Here is a 22,664-nt window from a genome sequence, read left to right on the forward strand (position 1 = left end):
ACACTTGTCATGCTCCTGACAGGACACAACTCTCATTTCAAGTAGGTCACAAGCAGAATGGCCTGATGTCGGTCTCTGCTCCATTCCACTGCTCCTTGCTATCGTGTGATTTGTGTTGCTGGGTCTTCTTTTCAGAGAGCTATGCAGGGTAGTAGCTGTACACACACACACACACACACACACACACACACACACACACACACACACACACAAACTCTATGGCTCTCTCTCTCTCTGGATCTCATGGGAGTGTAAAGCCTGAGTCATCATTACTTAATGGCCTGGATCCTTTGTTATGACTCAGAAAAGCTCATTTAGCAGGAACAAATGAAGAAAAGTTCATTTTCACATCACTGATGCTCTGAAGGTCAGCCTGGTCGATGCAGAGATAATGCAGCCTTAAACTACAAATCTCAGTTGACGGTAGAGCCTTCCTTGCATTGTGGAATTGGTTTGCTTTGGTCTTAGGCAATCTTTCTGCCCCATGAAACCTGTCCCTTGGTTATAAAAAAAGTATCAGGTCAGAAATTGTTGATTTGGAACTAGGTGTGGTTGGTACAGTCTTAAAATCTTTGCACTGGGAAGACTGAGGAAGAAGGAGTTGAAGAGCTAGCCTGGGCTAGAGAATAAAACCATGTCAGCATGGAAGAAAAACAGTAGGGGTGACTCTGGGAGTGGAAGGAGCTAGCCTGGGCTAGAGAATAAAACCATGTCAGCATGGAAGAAAAACAGTAGGGGTGACTCTGGGAGTGGAAGGAGCTAGCCTGGGCTAGAGAATAAAACCATGTCAGCATGGAAGAAAAACATACTCCATGTCTGCTCCAAACACCCATGGCCATACTGAGCTCCTTAGCAACAGGAACGCAGAGCTTAGGAAATCAACTAGGCGAAGTCTGAAGATAGTGTTTGTTTTAGAAAACATTACTTCAATATTTCGATTTCTTGCTTTTGTTTTTTTTTCCTTTTGCACATTACCTTTTTAATCACTCAACAATTTGACTTGGCTGGCATGAACTTCTCTGCGTACACCAGCTGGTGTCTGTCTGGACATACAAGCGTTAGTCCTGTGCATTCCTTGGCTCCGGGTGGTAGGACAGACTGCTCACATCTCAGAGGGGTGTGGATGACAGCATCAGACAGTGCAGGTGACCTGGACCAGCTGTGCATCATCCAGGCCTTCTAAAGTAGGCTCTAAGCTCCAGTGAGGCTTCAACAAGTCACAGGGACTGGCCTGAGTTTGATGCAGAAAAGTGTCTCTAAGAGACATTCAGAACTAAACAATGAAAACGATTATCCAGAGATATATAGAAGACCCTTTAGAGGAGATTGGGAGTCACAAAGGTTTCAACTCAGTTACAAATTTCTGATGGCCACATTCACTTATTCTGTTTTTCAGGTGATGGTTTGAGGCCAGCTTTCTTGGTTTCTATGGCTTCTTGGGAACAAAAGTAAACTGAAAAAAGTCCAAATCCCTCCAATGGACAAATACTAATATACTTCCATGAGTTCATTGGGTGTAGAAGTATGGTGATACTATGGCAGCTGATGTATGAATGAAGCAAGGACACCTGGCTAGGGCCTGTTCCTGTCCAGAAGGAATGGTTCTGACACTATTTGTGAAATAACAAACACTCGCCGGGCGGTGGTGGCGCACGCCTTTAATCCCAGCACTCGGGAGGCAGAGGCAGGAGGATCTCTGTGAGTTCGAGGCCAGCCTGGGCTACCAAGTGAGTTCCAGGAAAGGCGCAAAGCTACACAAGAGAAACCCTGTCTCGAAAAACCAAAAAAAAAAAAAAAAAAGAAATAACAAACACTCCTCAGGTCCTACACTGTATGGTGCAGGCATGGGAGCCAGGAGCTGCTGCCCATCTCAGGAACCATTCCTAGGGAAGCTAGGGACGTGGGCACAGGTGAGGCTATCCAGGCTTCTGTCTCAGGGGCACAAAGTGTCTATATTGAGCTGCAGACAGGGAAAGGAGCCAAGGTCAGAAATAGTACACTGAACTATGTTGTCAAAAGGACACACCAGGAGGCTCCTGCAAGTTTGGGAACTTTGAGTGTCTGCAAGAACTGGGAACACTATGCCTTATTTGTTGCCGTCAGTGACCATCAGAAATATACTTAGCCTGGGAGTGTTTGTGTGCTGTCTGGGTCAGGGAGAAACGCAACTTAGGGAAATGCAGCCCATTTGTAATCAATTGGATGAGAGAACAGAACAAAACCTAATAGACTGAGTCCTGGTGTGAGAGCTGGCACAAAAACCTGTCTGATCATTTGGAAATGTGGTCAGGAAAGGGTGCAGACTTTTATCTCAATAGTGACCCCTAACTGCTGGCTGTCTCTCCAGGAGAAGAGGCTTTTCCTCACCTTGGGAACTGCAGCATGTAATACATGGAACTCTTGCTGTTCTCCATGGTGATAATGCAAATCACAGTCTCCCTGAGAACAGCCACACTGACAGGTTTCAAGGGGTAGATAAAGTAGCCCAACCCTTCCAGTGTTTACTAGCAAGACACAACAAGATAATACTGACAGAGATATTCAGGCTTCTTTGACAATTGTTTTCTGAGTGATTTTTAAATCAGTTATGGTGGTTGTGTGGGTGCACATGCACACATTCATGAAGAAATGAGGACGGTTTCTGGAAGGTTTATTGTCTCCTTCTACCCTGTGGGTCCCAGGGAAGAAATCAGAACTGTAGGCTTGTCATCAAGTACCTTTACCCACTGAGCCATCTTACCAGCCAGTCTCCTCAACCATGGACCTGAAGAAGCTATGTACCTGTATGTATATTCTCAATATGTACATATCAGAACTTTATTCATATAGAGTTGATTCTTTTTCATCCAAGAATGAATGATTACTTTAGAGAAAATACATTCAACAAATTCATTTCATAGAGGGAGCTATGGGGTGGCATGAGGTTAGAGAAATAAAAAGCCTCTCTGGACCCTCCCCTTTGGTTGTCAAACACTCTCTGGATGTAATTGGGTTCTCAATTTTTCTTCCCCTCTAGCCACTAAAGCTAGGGTTGAATCCTGGGCATTGTGCATGCTAAGCAACTACTAGACCACTAAGTTACATCCCAGGTCTGAACCTTGATTCATCTTCTTCAACAATTAAAAGGCAGGCTGGATGAAGACTGTCAGCTGTCAACTTGGGCACCCAAAGACCTGTCCGAGAGAATGGCTGATAATGCTTTCAAGACTAGAAAAGTTTAGTTATCTGAGAGATAAAAGGAAGGTCCACAGGTTACACTGTGAAATAAGGACAGTTTAGAGTGAGAAAGGTTGATATGCAATTATTTACATACACAATGCCAGTAGAAAAAGCCAGGTTAATCTACCTATCTGGTGGAATTTACCAAACCAGGCAAACACTATGCTGAGGACGCACAAGTGATTAAAGCACACCTGGCCCCAGGCTCCTTCCAGACACGGAGAAGATGGCCATGGAGACCCACTCAGTATTGTAGTCACTTGGTAGTGTGGCCTAAACCAAGTCTCATCTAGTTTCCAGTGTGTCTATAGATGGCCTGTTTTCTGATAGGGTCAGCAAAACAGAGAAGGTGACCTATGACAGAGAGTAAACAAAGCCCCTACCCCATTACTCTGGCTGCTGAGATTGTAAAAGCTTGTCAGCACCTGTCTTGGGACCCACCGGATTACTTCCTCCACACTTAACTTTGTGACTCATCTACAGTCTCAGAAGTTGGATTTACTCCAGGGAGCTCTAAAATTATAAAACAGTCACCTGGAAGAAACCCTTCTGCTGTGGGATGTTCCCTATGCTGTGAAGGTGTTGCTCTGATTGGTTAATAAATAAAGGGCTGATTGGCCAGCAGCCAGGCAGGAAGTATAGGCGGGACAAAGAGAAAGGAGAATTCTGGGATCAGGAAGGCTGAGGAGGAGTCGCTGCCAGCCACCACCATGAGAAACAACATGTAAAGATACTGGCAAGCAACAAGCCATGTGGCAAGGTATAGATGAATAGAAATGGGTTAATTTAAGAACTAGATAGCAGCCAGGCAGTGGTGGCACACGCCTTTAATCCCAGCACTTGGGAGGCAGAGGCAGATGGATATTTGTGAGTTCAAGGCCAGCCTGGTTTACAGGAGATCCAGGAAAGGCACAAAGCTATACAGAGAAACCCTGTCTCAAAAAACCAAAAAAAAAAAAAAGAAAAGAAAAAGAAAGAAAGAAAAAGAAAAAGAAAACTAGATAGCAAGAAGCCTGCAACAACCATACAGTTTATAAGTAATATAAGCTTCTGAGTGATTATTTTTCAAGTGGGTTGTGGGACTGTGGGGGCATGGTGGGACCTGGAGAGAACCCCTCCAGCTACACCCTTCCTCAATATACTCTGATATCTGCCATGGTCAAGGGCAGCTTCAACAGTCCCGTCCCTCTTCTTTCCCAAGCTTGCATGGTCATGCTCTCCCCCAGAAGCTTGTGTTCTCTGCAGCAGCCTTCTTGCACTGTGCCTGACCTGGAGCTTCCTCCCAGCACTGCTTAGCTGGAGATTTTTCTTGCTATCAAGGATTCCTTACCCCATACCCAGGCCCAAGGAGGGTCACCTCAACTCTGCATTTCATCAGATGTGCCTAGTCTACATTGTCATCCTAGATGAGAGGTGACAGATCTGCTCCAACCCTGACTATGAGTAACTCTAGAACATGATCCTGAACCCACAGAGATCAGTGGGGACACCAGAGCCCTGCATAGGTACCAGGCTGCCTCAGACAATTAGCCTGCCTACTTCATGTACCCATCCCTACACGTTACCAGAGACTTCTTTCTTTGATCAGAGGTGATCCAGTTCAACAATACAGCACCATACGGCTGGAAGGTCAAAAGCCAATGGCAGGAGCTGGAGAGAGAGCTCAAAGGTTAAGAGCATTTGATGCTCTCTCACATGATGTCTAACAACCAGCTATAATGGGACCTGTTGCCTTCTTCTGTCCTCTTCAGGAACTGCAGTCATGTCTAGCACAGATGTACAAAAAGAAAAACAACCATTCACATAAAATAAAAATAAATCTAAAAAGAAAAAAAAATCAAATACATGGTCAAGGGCAACAGAATCTACAAAAAGCTATTTTCCAAAGTGACTTGAAAGGTCTTATCTCTGTTGTGTGGTTATCACTGATGCTGTATTGGAAAAACAAACAAACAAACAAACAAACACATAGGCAGATAGCTCTGGGTTTCCTGATTTCTTTTAGACTCTCTTAATGAATGGTTTTATTTCCTGAGAGTCTGTAGAGCAGTAAAGGTGCATTTCTCAATAGTTCAGTCCTGATGACCAGTTCATGAAAGTGTGTCTATAGAGTACCATATTTTAGGGGTAGCTAAATGCATCACAGCATGGATATAGTATAAATACTGAGTCCACCATAAAGTGTGCATCCAGGGGCCAAACCTGGCAATCCACACCCAAGACACCAGTCCCCTGTGTCACATTGGCTGGCTGGGAGGTCATTATGTAACACAGGCTGCCTGGAAATTGCAGAGATCCATCGCTGATGGTGAGTTCTAGGGTTACAGGAGTATGACAGGACACACCACAAAAGAAACTGGTCCACGTGTGAAGAGTTGAAATTACTTTTTATTTTAATCAAAAAGAATATATTTTTTAAAGGGGGCTTTAAATGGGTAATCAACGGTAGCCTTAGCAAATTTTGAAAATCATTAACAAGAACAAATAACAACAACATAACAAATCCATAACCAAAACAATTAAGATAAAGAACTTAAACCAATAATCAAATAAAAATTTAAGCTATGCAGAATTCTCTCACTGCAGACTGAGCAGCACAGACCTGGAGCCTGTGACTGGCCTTGGACAGATGGTAGGTAGCAAGGCAGTCAATGATTGCAACAGCCTTTTCAAGAAAAGCATAGCCATGCCTCTTTGGGGCTTTATAAGTCAGTTTTCACCGAGTTCAAGGATAGAAACGTTACAGGAAGTGACTCAAACACAGTTGAGGGCTGAGGACTCAGTCAGCTTGTGAAAGTACTTGACAGTAAACTGACATAGTAAGTTTTGTATTCCAACATCTCCTCCCTCCATGGTGTGGTATTTCTCACTGGGCCATTTGCTGGTAGATGTCAGGTTTCTGAGTAACTGTTTTGTTGGGTTTTCTGTATTTCAGTCTTATATTTGATGCTTTCTTTTCTTCAGGAGTACTGAGCCAACAGACACATGGATCAGATTGGGTCTGGATCACCTGGAGGTCAGTTGGTATTTGCCTCATGGTAAGTTCAGAGGTATAATGGGGTGTCTTTTTTTGAGGAGGCCTTGATCCTAGGGTGAAAGAAGTCATGCTTTCAAGGTGTCTGTGGCTTCCTTTGGCTTCCTCAGTTTCTCAAGTGGTATTGTCAAGAAGGAAAAGGAGTCAAGGCCCAGAATTAGCCATCCTGGGTCAATGGCTGGGCATAACCAAGGCCTATTCACACATAGGAAATAAAATAATAGTGAGAAAGTGCATCATAATCCAAAATTTCCCGGAGACTGGGCTCAGCAGGTGGCTCCTGGTTTAACAGCTCCTTCTGAAGTAGGCTATCATCCTGGGATGTGGCCTGTTCCATCTCATGTATCAGTTTCTCTGACTTAGGATGGAAAGGCAGTTAGGACACAGTCCTGCTGGGGACCTGCCATTGTCAGATGTTAAACTGCTGCCTCCCACCACCTCAACTGTGCTGGATGCTCAACATGGATCTTTTGACTGAAGTCATTGTTTGTACCCCCAAGGAATAAGAGTCACAGAGTAGCTGGGCATAGAACATTCCTCAGCCCTAAACACCTGTAAGAATTTGGCTGAGTAATGGTTTTTCTGTTCTACTAGAAAGAAAGGGTCTTTCTCTTACAGTCTGGGGACATCACTTAGTAAATTTAACAAAATATTAATAACATAGCCAACAGCATAGGAGTGATACTCATTAATCATGATGAGTTACTGATAAACCACATCATTTTATTGATAGCCATATTGCAGCCTTGCATTCTGGACACTCAAACAATGTCATGAATATAGCTCAGGCTTCATGCCCAGGAGGCACCTTGAACATGACCAACATGCAAGACAGAATCAGTCGGTAATCCTAGAGCAGCATTTCCTGAGATGTGTGCCTGAGAACACTGGCCCTGATGGACTCTGGGATCAAACAGAACCTCCGGGATCAAACAGAACCTTGTAATGTCCTTAACCAGAATTGGGAATCTGCATCCTGACTCTTTGACCCCTGAAAAGGTTCTGATCTTCCCTGAAGCTGAGGCATCTGCCTGGGTTCATTCTGGAAAGTCCTTAATCTATTCAATCTAGGGAACACTTGTCCCAGGAAGTGGGAAAAGGCTGCACAGAGCAGTATTCAAAGGTAGGAATCCCTTCTTTACAGGGGATGTTCCAAGGTGAAAAATGTAATTTTAGCAAGGCCAGGTGATTCACAACTTTGGATTCCATCATGGGGAGGCAGAAGCAGGCAGATCTCTGTGACTATAAGGAAAGCCTGATCAGGCCCTACCAGAGCACTCAGAAGGGAGAAAGGACACCATTGCTCAGACACACTGAGTATTAAACATATTGATTCCTGGACAGAATTGTTTGTACACTCAACCTGATCAATACTCTGAAGTGTTTTTGCCCTGCTTGTAGCTGGGAGCCATGCATGTGAGTAGGAGCCCATAAATGACAGTGATCTCAGTAACAAGGGACCCACTTGGCACCACCTGCTCCCCCCAGCCTCGGTTCGTACCTCATGTGGGAGACCTCAAAGTGATGCTGCAGCTTTTCTGCCAAGTCCTTTTCCTGGGTGATCATCTCCTTCTGCTTCCGCAGGACCTGCAGGCTTCCCTCAAATCTTTCAAATTCCTGTTCATTAGAACATTCTGTTCTTAGTGGAGTGTTGTATACAGGCATGCACAAAGTGTCATACACATGAAGCACATACAAAGGATCAAAACAGCTTACTGGTAGGTGAGGCAAGCCAAAAGACCTTATACTACACTCATGGAAAAAAGAAGTGAGCAGAACACAACATCATGCAAGATCAACGGATGAGTAGATGAAGCACACCAGCACTTTCAGAAGAGTCTCACAACTCTGCCGTCATTCCTTGAGGATTAATACTGCTGTGGGGAGTGTGCTCTGTTTGACCAGACTCTGTTGAGATGGCTAGAGAATTTACTTCAGAAGCAGCAAATCGCCCACCCCAGCACTCAGCTTGTCAAAAGCCCCCATCTGTTCAGCCAATCAAATCCAGATTGTATTCTCCACAATGGTAGACTCTCAAGGAGCACTCACAGAAAACAGGGCTCATGAGCTGCTACTCAGGCTTATGTCAGTGTGAACCAATAGCCAGTCAAAGGGAAGAGAACGCATTGGGATTCATGAAAAAAGGAGAAGGCCACATGCCACCCAAATCTATGACTATGAGTAGGACTCATTTGGCATTTACATGGGATACTCCTCGTAAGCTGCTTCACCTCTGTGATCTCACATGACCCCTGCCAATCACATGAGCCTCAGGACCCACAATTCACACATTCAAAGCTCTGTGCATAGCATCCTACCTATCGAAATGACATGAAGGTTTGATATGTTATTTTCCCATTTCCCTCATTGGACCACAGTTTCAAGCAGAGCAGCAGAGATGGTTTGCCAATACTTTAGTTTCTCAGAAGAGGCTAACTTCCCAGAAGTACTTGTGCATGGACACTGAAGTGAACACCTCAGATGGCATGAGGTGGGTGGCTGGATGGATAAGTAAGGTGATGGGTGAAAGCACAGGTGAGTGGATGGGCAGACAGAGACTCCAATGGGCAAATGGTTCCAGACCTTAGCCTGACCCACCTACCTGCCCCTACCTGTTGTTGCTGGGTTTGGAGGTCACTGGTCTCTTCCTGTTAGTCCTCCCAGATCAATTTGAATGCCTCCAAGTGGAGCTTTAGCAGGACCCAATCTTCTGTCTGACTGTTGTTCTCCTGCCTCAGCATGGCTAATTGCTCCTTAAGCTGAGTATGTTCCATTAGGACCTGGCTGTGCAGACCACTGGAAAAGACCCTCTGTGGAGTAAGGTCCTGCCAGACTCTTTCTGCCACCCCTGCCTCCAGGAACCATCACGACAAATGGCCCCAGGTACTCAGGAAGATGTAGCAAGAGCCCAAAATAGCCATGACAGCTACACTCAAAAGGCCAAAAAGACAGCAGCTGATTAAAAAATTGAAATACTTCATAAAAACCCCAACACAAATAGGGGTCCATGTCCTTTCAAAGGAAAGAGGTGTCCCTCAACTGTCCTGAATATTAGCAAGTAGTGGGCAAATACCCTCTGAGAGAGGACAGGAGACCAAAGGGGAGTTTATTCTATCTACAGTTTCCACAGAAACCAGATCTGTAAAGCCTAGGCCTGAGCTCCCAGATGCTCAGGGCTGCCTGACATTCCCCTCATAGTGAAAATTTCTTTTCTTTTCTTCCTCTTTGCTTTCCTTTTCCTTCCATCCTTTGTTCATTTCTTCCTTCCTCTCTTTCTTTTTGTTTGTTTGTTTGTTTGGTTGGTTGGTTTTAAACCTGGTTTCTCTGCTTAACAGTCCTATCTGCCCTGGAAATCTCTGTAGACCAGACTGGCCTTGAAATCACAGAGATCTGCCTGCTCTGCCTCCAGAGTACTGGAATGGCACCACCACAGCTCAGTTTGCTCCTCTACCTAGAGGCTCCTGAGGCTCCAGGACAATGGTGGGAGGAGTGGATAGTCTCTTTCATACTTAGCAAACTAAGTGCAAGTGACACAAGACAAAGAGATGCTTGCTAAGGTGCAAAAAGGACAGAACCAGAGCTGTGGACTCTCCAATGTAGAGAAAAGAAAGGCAGCAATGACCACTCAACAACTATTGGGGTCCATGCCAACAGGCACTTACCGATAGAAGACTGTCAGATTGGCAAGCTCATCCACCATCTCTGAAGCCTCGGTGGTCTCATTCTGCAATCTCTGTAGGTCAGTCATGACCTCCTCATGCTCCATCTTCAGATCTTCATACCAAGTATTTGGCCTGTGGGAGGGCATGGCACCAGGAACAAAGAACTTTATGAATATAGGCTTCAAGGATCATGTGAACACAAGCTGTTGTCCTGATCTACCACAACTCAGTGGAGGTCTCAGTCTGGCTACTATGTACTGAAACTTCCTGGTGCTTAATTAACTTGTAAACCTGGCCCCAGGCAAACAGAGGCTGGGTGTTCAGATGGAGTGTCTCCTTGTGGCATGAGCCCACACATTAGACCTGGAGAGGCATCTAGGTCTCTGTTCTCAGGAGTCTATGCTACAGGACTTGGCCCACAAGAAACCTGCAATGATGTTTCTCTTGTTTCAGGACAAGGATTCTTTTTTTTTTTCTTCTGAGACCGGGTTTCTTTGTGTAGCATTTCATCTTTCCTGGAACTCACTTGGTAGCCCAGGCTAGCCTCGAACTCACAAAGATCTGCCAGGCTCTGCCTCCAGAGTGCTGGGATTAAAGGTGTGTGCCACTACCGCCAGGCTTTTTTTTTTTTTAAGATTTACTTATTTATTATGTACACAGTGATCTGTCTTCATGTATGCCTGCATGACAGAAGAGAGCACCAGATCTCACTATAGATGGTTGTGAGCCACCATGTGGTCGCTGGGAACTGAACTCAGGAACTCTGGAAGAGCAGCCAGTGCTCTTAACCTCTGAGCCTTCTCTCCAGCCCCAGGACAAGGATTCTTCATGCTGGGTCACTACTTCTTAACAGATGGACAGAGCACATAATTCTGGAGATGAGACCCAACATCAGGACAGCTATAAAAACTCCCCAAGGGATTCCTATTTGGCATCAAGGTGAACACATACACAAGAGCAGAGCTGCTTAAAGTGAGGATCACAGATCTCATATCAGCACTGGCATCACCTGTAAAGTATGAGCCAGGCAAATCATCAGGCCCCACCATAGACACCTGGCTCCCAGAGACTGGTGGGACCCACAAACCTCAAATGCATGTAAGCACACAGACACACACACACAGACACTCACACACATATGCTGGCACGCATGAAGCTATGCATGCAGGAGAGAGAGAGAGAGAGAGAGAGAGAGAGAGAGAGAGAGAGAGAGAGAGAGAGAGAAGGCAGAGAGTGCAAGAAAGAGTGAAAGAGAGGAGAGCACACATGGGATACTGAAGAAATTCGTGGAGCAATATTGTCTAAGAGTATAACTCATAACAAATAGAAAAAGAGTGACAAGCCCCAGGACTTTCAGTCACTCATTGAAATAAATCAAGTTGCCTCAGGTCCAACAAGGTGCTACCAGGATCTTCCAGCACACAATTACCTACCAGGCAAGTTCAAAGACTCACACAAACTCACAGCAGCTAGTATCTTACACAAGCCATGTCATGGTCTTTTCCAATGCATTCTGGGAACTCAGACAATACTGCCTCCATCCCTGAGTTGTGTGACTCAGACCACAGGGTTGGGTTTTCATTTAGAGGAAGCAGAATAGTTAGTATCCCCATATCCCTCCTGCCCAGGTTTCAAGTTCACCACTGAGAGGCATTTAAGGATATGAAGTTGGGCACAGGGAAACCCTGAAGGTTCAATCTCTTAGAATCCAAGATGTTAAAATGAAGATGAAGGTGACTTTGCAGATGCAAGATTGACACCAGGTTGAAACAAGAGATACCTATTGTGCATGGATCCTTTCCTGATGAAAAATAGTTGATCACGCAGCTCATTTCTCTCCCTTGTCATCAGCTGCAGCTCCATGTTCAGCCTCTGCATATCCTTCCTCACCCCTTTATTGGTGAGGAGGGTTGGGTGGGATGAGGGCTCCATAGCAGCCTCTGTGGGTAGATGAACACAAGTGAACTTGCATAATGATAAGGCATAGAGGATGGACAGATCACCCTGAGGCCCAAACAGAAAGATAACCTCTGCAACTCAGTGTCAACCCAAATATTTTAGGCCAGGTGAAGATGTACCCTCTGTAAATCTCAGCTTTCTCACCACTCTGTAGAGATGTGGCTATGTAAGCAGCCAGAGGTTTCCTCTGCCTCCCTACACATGCTTCAGGGAACACAGAGATGACTTCTTCGGGCGAATTCATAGCAGCACAGGATGCAAAATGCATGGACCCAGAGCCCTGAAGTCTGCCTGTGCTTTCAGAAGCCAGGAGAAAAATAACATGGTGTACAAGCACTCAGGTGCTGTGGACAGTTTAGATCTCCTGCCTGGTCACTCCAGGCCCATGGCTGGGATTGAAATGTCATTCTGAGACACAACATGGTTAACAGACTCATTAAGTCATCCCGCTGCCAGCCAGGACATGCAGAGCTTGTACAAAGGAGCCAATCTCTACCCTGGTCCCACATCTCTACAGTTGTTTGACTACACTAGAGATCTACCTGCCTTCCTCAACTGATGGTTCAGGACCCTAAGGGACCACTGTCAGGGAGAGGTGGTCAGAGGAGTCTGCTGGACAGCCTGACGACATGATGACTTGACCAGAAGCACTTGTCTCTCTCTCCATGTGACTAGTGTCGACAGCCACTGCACCTAAGGGAAACTCCCAAAGCTGAATTGCAGTGATGCCTGGCCTCAGCTGGGGACACATTAGTCCATCTGCATCTTCCTTGTCTCCTTCTGTCCCCACATTACACCCCCAAGACCCAGGAAAGGTAAAAGATGAGCATGCCCAGCATAACAGCCTTGACCTTGCCAGATCCTGGCTTAGAGGAGGCACACACTAATGTTCTGGACCCTGGACCTTCATGAATTATGAGAAGCAGGGATGTCCATTTGCTTTTCAGAGGCTCCAGCTCCTCTGCCCTAATATTGGAGGGCCCAGTTCTAGCCCACCTCCTCCAGGAAGCCCCCATCTCCTGCCCAGCATTCACTGTGTCTTCCCCAGAAACTCTTTTTGGTTGTTTTCCTCTGAGACTCAAGGCCAGCCTCCTTCCGTCTCTCTCTGTTCTCTGGATGTTCTCCATTCTCTCTTCCAAAGAGACCCCTCAGTCTTGCCAGCAGCATGTCTATGCTCTATCCTCTAGGCTGAAGGATGTCCTGAGGGCAGTTGATGTTGCTACAACACTGGTGACATCACAGGGGATGCCATGAGCTCTCCAGGATACAATAGAATGTCCAGAGAAGGGACTGCTGATGTCATGGGGAACAGCCTTTGCCACCCTGCTAATTGGTTCTCCCTTAACTGACCAGAAGCCCAGGTTCACTTTCTAGGAGCCTCTCTTGGAACATAGAGGAATCCATTCAGCACCTCCTCCTTCCAAAGCCAGAGTTCTCTTACCTTCATTGGAAGCCCCACAGTACATCCCATGTTGGGAATTTAGCCATACTATCCAAACACTACCCAAGAATGTCTCATTCCTTCTTCAATATCCCTCTATTCATCAATATGATCAATTAAATTCTATTGAACCACAGATGAAACCCTAACTCTTTTCATTCAGAATTCAAACTCGGATTGAGTTCAGACACTTACATTCCTGAATATTACCTTGGTATGCTGTCCAATGCCCAGATTTGTTATACGCCGGGGTGTACACAAGCAATGTCTTAATGTCAGTAAGAGGTACCCCGCCTAGAACCTCTCTCTGTCCATAAGAGGCTTTAGAGGAACCATTTGTCTTCTTCCTCAAAACTGCTAATGATGTACAGTCTTCACTCGGGAGCCACAGGCTACAGAGACCTTCAAAAGAGACTCCGTTTACTAGGAAACTACAAGTTTCTATTTCCCATGTGTTTAAGCCAGTTAAATTCAGATAGACAGTGTTTAGCCAGGAACTAGCCATCACATCCTGGACCTCACATCCTAGGTGCTTTTCCAGGAATGCTTTGAAGCTGGTTTTCTTCCTTCTACAGCTTCAAGTTTCAAGGTAAAGTAACAACAAACACTGTATATCTCTCAGACAGAACAAATAAATAACAGTAATGTAATTGCGTGAGCATATCAGTGGCAAATCCAGCCTAACTGAGGAGTAGAAAACCAGGATTGTGTCCTGACCTCTGTGGGCCTAGACAGAGGGAAGATTGGGTGCATGTTAGCCTTCTCTGCAGAGACAGAGTGAGGTGGAATGGACACTGACCAGGCTGAACAACCATCCTGAGACCCTGCAGGTATGGTTACAAGCAGACTCCCAGTCAACCTTCCAAGGAGCTCCTGCTGAGGCCATGGTCTTTGTCTGACCCTCTGCACCATTTAAGGCCAAGCAGGCATCTGTCCAGGGGATACATAGTTCTTCCATTCAGCAGCTGACAGGACAAGGAGCCATGGTCAGGAACGGTGATCTCCTGCCATAAGCTATATGACAAAAATTATGTACAATTCAGTTGTGTTTAAAATCAGGGGCCTTCTGCATAGTTTTGGGGTCTATGTTAGCCTTGGGCAAGTGCTTGAAGAGCCAGTTCCGATGTTCATTAGCATTCCCATGATGATGCATTCCGACACACCTGGAGCCAACCAGAACCAAGGTCAGAGAGCTGGAGTCACAGAGTGGAGAAAACATAACTGAACCAGGTTTGCAGAGTTGGGATCTGAGGTCCAGCTCTACCACATACCACCTGGCTGAACTTGGCTCATCATTTTCCTTCCCATGTATGTACCCTAGGGGGATAGCCAAGGAGCACTGTCTCTGGAAAGACAGTGCCTGCCTCAGGCCAACAGATCACCAGAAGCCAATTCAGCTCAGCCAGTTCTCTGCAACAGGAATAAAGAGCAGGAGATAGACAGCCTGTGAGAGACTACTTAGGCAGAAGGATCTCTGCACATGATCAGGAAATAGTCACTTTGCCACCTGCCTCCTTAGCTTAGTGCCCAGAAGAAAAGATACCATGGGGCTGGAAGTGCAGGGCCAGGGGCAGCATGGTCCTTATCAGACACTGGAAGGCAGGCCACCACTGACTTCCAGAAGGGATGGGGATTTCCTCCTCTCCTGGCTGCAGTTCAAGTTTGTCTGTCATTCTTTTCCTTCTTTCCTTCTTTCCTTCCTTCCTTCCTCCTTGGTACCTTCCTTCTTCCTTCCTTCCTTGGAACTCAGATATATGCCCATTCATGCCTCCATTGTTCTGGTTTAAAGATGTTGGCACCCACCACCCAGGTGCAGTTCAAGATCTAGGGCTCTATGCTAGGACCCCTACTCACAGGAAGGAAGCAGGAGGTAGATGCATTCTAGTTTGATGCCAAAGACAACTCCAGAACAGAGAGGCAAAGTGTCAAACTAACCCCAACACACAGTGAGATCTACCACTGGGCTAGAGTGCTCCACACATAGAGAGAGGAGACATTTCCAGGTAGGGTGGTGGACAGAGGCTGCACCCAGGCTGCAAAGGTGTCAGTGGTGGGTGCTGGGTTTCAGTCCTGGTGTCTGACAGCTGCACTCTGGCTTGTGCATGGGCTTCTCCATTCTAACCCTCCTCACTTTTCTTTCTCTTCACTTTGATGTTGTTTTGAAGACAGGGTCTCACTGTCGACTTGTCTGACCTGGAACTTGCTATGTAGAAGAGGCTGGGCTTGAGCTTACAGAAATCTGCATGCCTCTGCCTCCTGAGTCCTGGGATAAAAGGCATCCATCTCAAGGAATGGATTACTTATTACCTTCTCTCTCTCCATCTTCAACCTGTGTCTCCCCATTTTCTGGGCTATGTGGCTCTTAAAATGATGTTCAGTGCCTTACCAGGAGGCAGGACCACAGGCTACCCTACTGCTACACCTGGAGGTTCTGCCACTGTCTGTATTCTATCAATCCTAGACAATATGTAAGTTGTTAGTCATTGTGGCCAAGTACAGCTTCAAGGACTGAAAGGTCCCCACTGGCTCAGGATCCATATTTTCTTTTTGGAACTGAAGAACTGTCTGCACTGAAAGGAGCTCACAGAATGGGGAGAGGGGAGCAGGGTGCCTTAGTTAGACTCTGGAGACAAATGATCCCTTCATTCTGTAGGACATAGGCCACCTACACTGCAAACCTACTGTATACTGGGTCTTTCTTGTACAAAGTAGGCAGTATCAAAGAGATGGTCAGTTGTCTTCTCAAAGGAGGCCAGCATCAATACACTCTCCTTCATGTTGGCCAAGCCAAATTTGGTAATAACCAGGTGTTCACCCTGTGGAAGGGAAGATGGTCAGATGAGTCTCAAGCCACTTCAGGAAGTTCAAAACCAAAGTAGAAGACATTATCCCAATACCAGAACCAATAGGAACAGCCAAGCAGCTATTCATGGTACCACTAAAAGCAGGTGGTTTTTAGTGCAGCTTCATAGCCATTGGGGCTTGATGATCCCAAGGGCAAGGAGCCTGTCACTTGTCAATTGTACCTGGATGCTGTGCCACACAGAATTAGGAATCTGAGTTTTAAAAAGGGGGTTGCTTCTCCTTTCCTATGAGCATTAAGCTAACACTAGAAACAATTTAGCTTATTCTAGTCAAGGAAACAAGCCAAACATACAACAGACTCATACAGGACCGCTGCTGTCACATCTTATCATGTGAGGGAGGACTTCATGAAGCCTCCCCTGAGGATTTATAGCCAGGTGGTGATTATTTGGGGTGGGGTGGGGACAGACATATTCTCTAATAGTGTAAAAACTGGTGAGTTGCCCGTGGGTCAGTAAAGAACCTGTCCCTAACATCTGCCCTTGTAAGCAGCCCTAAAGACATTCATTGGGTTGTTAAAAGTAGGCATCAAAATAGAAGGACTAGGAGGAAGAGGAAGGGTATAAGGGGGCGTGGGAAGTGCACAAGAGAGGGTAACAGGAGGTGAATATGACCAAAGTGTGTCAGGATATACATACATAAAAGGATCATAATCAAATGCATGTTATGCTGTAACTTGCTTGATAATTGTTTTGTTATATGTAATTTTACTATGTTAAAGTCAAAACCTTCCTGTTTGAAAAAAGAAAAGGGGAATTACTGGGGATGTCTTTCTGCATGCTGTGAATGTGTTGCTTCAATTGACTGATAAATAAAACGCTGATTGGCCAGTAGCCAGGCAGGAAGTATAGTATAGGCAGGATAAGCAGAGAGGAGAATTCTAGGGAGTGGAACGCTGAGTCAGGAGATACTGCCAGCTGCTGCTGCCATGAGAAACAAGATGCAAAGTGTAGCTAGAGTTTTTCTCTCTGGGTTCTGACAAGCCCCAGCAGTCCCTTAGCCCACTTATACAATAAACATACAGACGCTTATATTATTTGAACTGCTCAGCCATTAGCTGAGGCCTACCATTGTCTAGCTCTTACTCTTATACTAAGCCAATTTCTCTTAATCTATATGTCTACATATTCCATGGCTTTACCTGCAGCCTCTACATGAGGCTCCCTGGATAGCAAGCTGGTATCTCCCCCTCTCTGCCTTCCTGTTCTTTCAATTCTCTTCTCTGCTAGTCCCGCCTGTACTTCCTGCTTGGCTACTGGCCAATCAGTGTTTTATTTATCAATCAATCAATTATCCACAGCACTTCACCTTTTCCTTTTTTTAAAAAAAAGGAAGGTTTTAACTTTAAATAGTAAAATTATAGATAAAAAACAATTATCAAGCAAGAATTACAGTTACAATATTAAAGAAGTTATCCTATCTATCTTATATTTGTGAGTCTAAGGTTTTATATCTAACTTATCTTTTATCATAACTGAGGAAATTATAACTAGACTTCAACTACATCAAAGACCTAAGAAGGATATAATATTACCTGAGAAATGGGAGAAGGATGCAAGCAACTTTTGGGAGTCTTGCAGCGTAGACAGAGACAGCTGGCAGCCTGGATGGTCATCCGAAGTTTTCTTGTAAAGTTGGGGAATCTGTCTTCAGCCCACAGGGCTAGAGTCGCTTAGTCCTTTTTTTCTGTGTCCTGTAGAATGTTCTGGCAGTTTCCTCTGTGAAGCAGGAACCTAAAGGACCTCTGTGAAGCAGGAACCTAAAGGACCATTTTGTGAAGCAAAGTTCAGTGGTCACCTTCCCATGGGTCCTGCATGTTCAGTTGATCAAACAGTCCAGGCAAGAACAGTTTCTTGCCCAAATGACTATTTTTGCCAAGTTGAGGATAAAGTACATATGGAGTGCCTTTGATGCCCATCCTCCTCTCTGAAGTAAATCGGTGCAGCCAGGAGCAGGTACCTTTAAAGTGAACATTTTGGCTTAACTCACAGCTTTTACAATCAAATGTTTTCCTTCAGTTACGAATATCCAAGACAACATAATTCAGATTCTCTGTGTGATATCCATCTTTACATGGCTTATATTCTATATTACCTTTACTGTCTCTTTAAAGACTTGATTTTTAAGACTTTTTATTTCTTTAATATAACTGTCTATATTCCTTTCTTTTTTCTTCCAAGCCTACAAACATTTTTACACATATTATAATCCGTTTAGAGGTTTATTCCATTTGAATCTGTCTTATTGTGAATCTATTGTTTTAGACTGCAGCAATTGTAAGACCAAATCGACTGCTGTGGCTGCTGGCTCCTCCCACCTCAGCTTACCAACATGGCGGTGGTATGTTTTCCGCCAGCTCTGGGAGCCATCAATTTGAAGAAATAGTGGGTCTATGCTTTTATCAAAGCATTGTGTAGCCCAGAAACCTCTTTTTTTTTGTACTAGGAAAGACTAAATCCACCACGCAGCATAATGTGCCACTTGTGGATGCCTCAATCCCTCCATACTGTTGGTTAAATGCACACACCAGGAACCTGCCATAGTAGCTCAAACCTGCATGTTGCGGCTAGCTACCTGTATGAGACATGAAGCAGGAACCTGGTTTTGGCTCTATTTAGGATTGCTTATTAAATATTTTCAGGTTTAAAGTGGAAACTCAAGCCATTGGGTGCCATTTGTAGCTAGAGTTTTTCTCTCTGGGTCCTGACAAGCCCAGGCAGTCCCTTAGCCCACTTATAAAATAAACATACAGATGCTTATATTATTTAATCTGCTCGGCCATTAGCTCAGGCCTACCATTGTCTAGCTCTTACTCTTATACTAAACACATTTCTCTTAATCTATATGTCGCCACATGTTCAGTGGCTTTACCTGCTCCCTGGATGCCAAGCTGGTATCTACCCCTCTCTGCCTTCCTGTTCTTCCAATTCTCTTCTCTGCTAGTCCCACCTATACTTCCTGCCTGGCTACTGGCCAATCAGTGTTTTACATATCAATCAATCACCCACAGCAGTAAAGTATTGGTAAGCCATAAATCATATGGCAATTGAGATTAATAGAAATAGGTTAATTTAAGATGTAAGAACTTGATGGCAAGAAACCTGCCACAGCCATACACTTTAGAAGTAATATAAGTCTCTGTGTGTTTACTTGTGTCTGAGTGGCTGCAGGCAGGGTGGGACTGGAAAAAACTCCAACTACATTATGCATAATTAATATTTGCTAATAAATGCACTTGAGTAAACAAAATCAATGGGTCATGAGGAAGAGGGCCCAAGGTTGACCTCTGACCTCCACATAAACAGAGGGGCATCCACATGATTATGCACCTACATGTACATACAACAAATAGATATAAACTTGTATTGCAGATCCAGTGAAATACCATAACCTTTAAAAAAATTCAAAGCAGAAGTAGACATACTTCCAGACACCCTCTCCTTCAGGGCTGGCATGGCCCCACCTGGTGTAATTTATTCTTTGGTGCTGAATTGAGTCCAGGGACTCAGGGATATTTACCTTGACCTTGTTCTATATCTGAGCTACATCTCTTGTTCCATAATGTCTTCTACTGCAGGACAGGCTTATCAGGAAAGGGTCATGGAAACACAATGCACTACTGTATAGAGAGGAGGCAAACAAGCATAGCAGCTTCCTCCTTATACTCCCACCTGAGAACAAGGTGATTTACATTGTGTGTGTGTGTGTGTGTGTGTGTGTGTGTGTGTGTGTGCTGGAGATCAATCACAGGTCTCATGCATGCTAGGCAGGCACTCTACCACCGAGCCTGTAGCCCTACTCTCTGGAAATGGCTACAGAAGCAGCACTAGGAAGGGGTTAGGGAACCATCACCCAAGTTCCCTGGGCATCCTAGTGTTGTTAATTGTCAGTTTTGCTGTAGAATAAGACTCAGGACATGGACAAAAGCCATATTCAAGCTTTTCACCTCCAATGATTGGTTGTCTTGAAATTCTTACATGGAGAATTTACTGAAACACCCGATCCCATTAGCACAAATGGCCTTTGGTGGTGACACCTACTTCCTGTCCAGGTCAGTCCTCACAGAAGTGTGCTTTCTATGCTGTATAAACTCTCTGGTTGTTTGACAGACAGTGGGTTTCACAGCCCCTGACAACCTGGAGCATCCTTTCTCTCACACCTTGTAGGTCATCAGGTTGGAGAGCAGCATCATGAGCCTCAAGTCGATGCTCATGCCATTGTTGACATCTTGGGCTGGATCTTGTTGATTATGGTTGTCTGGGCAGCCTTCAATGCCCAGAGTTTTCTCCACCTAGGGAGAGCTAGGAGTGAGTGGAGGCAGTCCCTTCTGGGAGCTACTTCACTCCTACTTTTTCCCTTTTGACAAGCACAAAGCAAACACTGCTCTATTATCAAAGTAGATTGTTGTGTAATTATTGGGGAAGAAAATCCCAGGGTCAGGAAACTGCTGGGTATTGGCTGAGGGTCCAGATGCAATGGTACCTCATAGGTGTTACTGGATGTGATCTGGTTGCCTTTTACACCATTGGTGGCCATGACTGCCTGCAGGTTGTCACCTTTACTAGAAGCTTGAATGTCTCCTTCTGACTCTGCTCATTGATATGGATGGCAGCTCTGGACACCCCCAGGTGCCCTGTACCACCACCTACATTCAACACAGAATGCTTAAGATGCTACAACCATTATGTTCCTATTAAGAGGCTCAAAAATAGGGCTGAAGAATTGGCTGGTAACCTAGTTCATGCCATTCTCAGCCTATTTATCACCAGCTGTGTGTGTACTCTAGGAGTGACTATGTACTGCATGGGGTTAGGGGAAAGGTGGTTCAGAGGACTGTGCCCCAACCTACAGTCAGCTTGAAGAGAGAGCAGAAAGAAGACTAATGGGTAGAGCTGCAGTCTCAGAACTAAGAACAAGAGAAGAAAGGCCTTTGTGCAGCTTGGGATTTTTGATGTCTTAGCTCAGGAAACTTCATTGATTGGAAATCAGACACCCTGATGAAATGTTCTGGAATTTTCTATAAATGTAGAATTGAAGGATTGTGGTCTGCAGAGTCAGAGCCTGGCTCCCCACAGACTACATGTTCTCCCCTCCTCTGTCCCTCCCCCCAGGCCATGATCCTGAAGGAGCAGTCAGTGATCCAGAATCTCCCTGACAGTGCCTGCCTCTCAGAGCTGGACCAGAGCAACAGCGCCCTCACATGGCCCTGTGTGGCTCCAAAGGTGAGCTAAGCCCTCCGAGTTGGCTGTTTGTGTGCCCTGCCAGGGGTTTGGCTCTAGAATGTGTCTTTGGTCATAACATCACAGAGGCTCTTCATTTCTTTAAGTGCCTCTCTATAAATCATGGAGGACTGAGCTTTTGTTTGATTTGGGTGGGGGCAGACATGTATTTTGAGAAACTGGTGGGTAATTTGCCTGAGTTTCTGAGTTTGAATGTGTTTTGACTGAATTTGGCATTAAAGAATTTAGTCTTAGAATTTTCAGTAAGAGATTTAGTGATGTAACAGTCTTTTTTTTTCCTTTGGCAGGTTGATTTTGGTTTCTAATGCTCTTTATTCAAAAAATATTGATTTTTTTCATTGTTGTTATTTATTTATTTCTGTCCTTGAGATAGAGAAAGTGCGGTACTTCACTGTCATTTTGAGAAGCCCACCAAAACGAGGATTTTTTTTTTTAAAGCAGCAGGGCCTAGGTGCATTTCATGCAGGAGCCGCTAGGCGGCAGTGTAGCGAGAGGGCGCAAAGCAGCACGTGAGAAGCCTCTCTGGACAGACCCCGTGGCAGAAGAGGAAGCGGCACGTGGGGCGGTGCTCTACGGTGGCCGAGGGACAGCGGCTGCTCTCTGAGCCCTAAATCCAGAAGCGCCCGGGAAGCAGCAGCCACAGTGGTTTCTGTAGTCGGAGGCCTGAGAAGGGCGCCCAGCAGCCAGCATCATGGTGAAAGAGCGGTTCTGGGAGACGGATGTAGCTAAGAAAACGGAAGACGCGGCCATTGGCGGAGGCTGAGGTCCCGGGTCCCAGAGGGTTCCAGGTGAGGGACAGTTGTGAAGGGAGCGGAGAGAGAAGTTCCAGGATGGGATTTCAGATCTTACCGGGTCCCCGAAGTGCAGCAGAGAAAGTGGAATGGACCGAGCAGTGTCAGAACGGAGGTCCTGAGCCAAGATGCCACCTCCCGAAGCCCTGCACTGACTCCTCTCAGGAACTTTTCCCTGGCACGAGGACACAGTGTGTGCTGACCCGAGGTTGTCAGCCAGAAAGTGGGTTCACAGCGGCTAGGTGGCAGGCTGAGATCCAAGCTGCTGTTCTAGACCCTCTGGCTCAGAGCTTAATTATTAAATGGTAGACCTTCCCCATGATTTTTCAGGGTTCCTTCCCTCACCCCACGGATCCGTTTATTTTCCAAGAATACAAGAGAGTCCTGAGGCCAGTGTTTGGCCCTAAAGATTCTGCATGAATGCAACATTTGCTGCTTGGTCTAGTGGAGAGT

The 22,664-nt window shown here is 45.5% G+C and overlaps 2 protein-coding genes and 1 pseudogene across 4 annotated transcripts in view; 1 reads left to right on the forward strand and 2 right to left on the reverse strand.

Annotated features, from left to right (window-relative positions):
* Window positions 1–5,582: 5,582 nt before the first annotated feature.
* On the reverse strand, window positions 5,583–13,082 carry LOC143267294 (disks large homolog 5-like). Its single transcript, XM_076544594.1, has 5 exons — window positions 11,696–13,082; window positions 9,916–10,047; window positions 8,866–9,049; window positions 7,755–7,870; window positions 5,583–6,448 (listed from the first exon to the last, which is right to left on the reverse strand). The coding sequence occupies exons 1-3, from the start codon at window positions 11,845–11,847 to the stop codon at window positions 8,905–8,907; spliced, it is 429 nt and encodes a 142-aa protein (XP_076400709.1). The 5' UTR covers window positions 11,848–13,082; the 3' UTR covers window positions 5,583–6,448; window positions 7,755–7,870; window positions 8,866–8,904.
* Window positions 13,083–15,993: 2,911 nt separating this feature from the next.
* LOC143267116 (DNA-directed RNA polymerase III subunit RPC1-like) lies at window positions 15,994–22,170 on the reverse strand (annotated as a pseudogene).
* LOC143267300 (disks large homolog 5-like) overlaps window positions 21,708–22,664 on the forward strand; it is a 48,196-nt gene continuing 47,239 nt past the window's right edge. Inside the window, exon 1 of one of the 3 annotated variants that reach the window (XM_076544606.1) lies at window positions 21,708–22,208. The gene's annotated coding sequence lies outside the window, so the exon portion shown is untranslated. The remainder of the gene's footprint in view (window positions 22,209–22,664) is intronic. The other 2 variants (XM_076544607.1, XM_076544605.1) reach the window with 2 other exon arrangements.

The sequence above is a fragment of the Peromyscus maniculatus genome, chromosome 9 (assembly GCF_049852395.1).
Source record: "Peromyscus maniculatus bairdii isolate BWxNUB_F1_BW_parent chromosome 9, HU_Pman_BW_mat_3.1, whole genome shotgun sequence".
Taxonomy (NCBI): domain Eukaryota; kingdom Metazoa; phylum Chordata; class Mammalia; order Rodentia; family Cricetidae; genus Peromyscus; species Peromyscus maniculatus.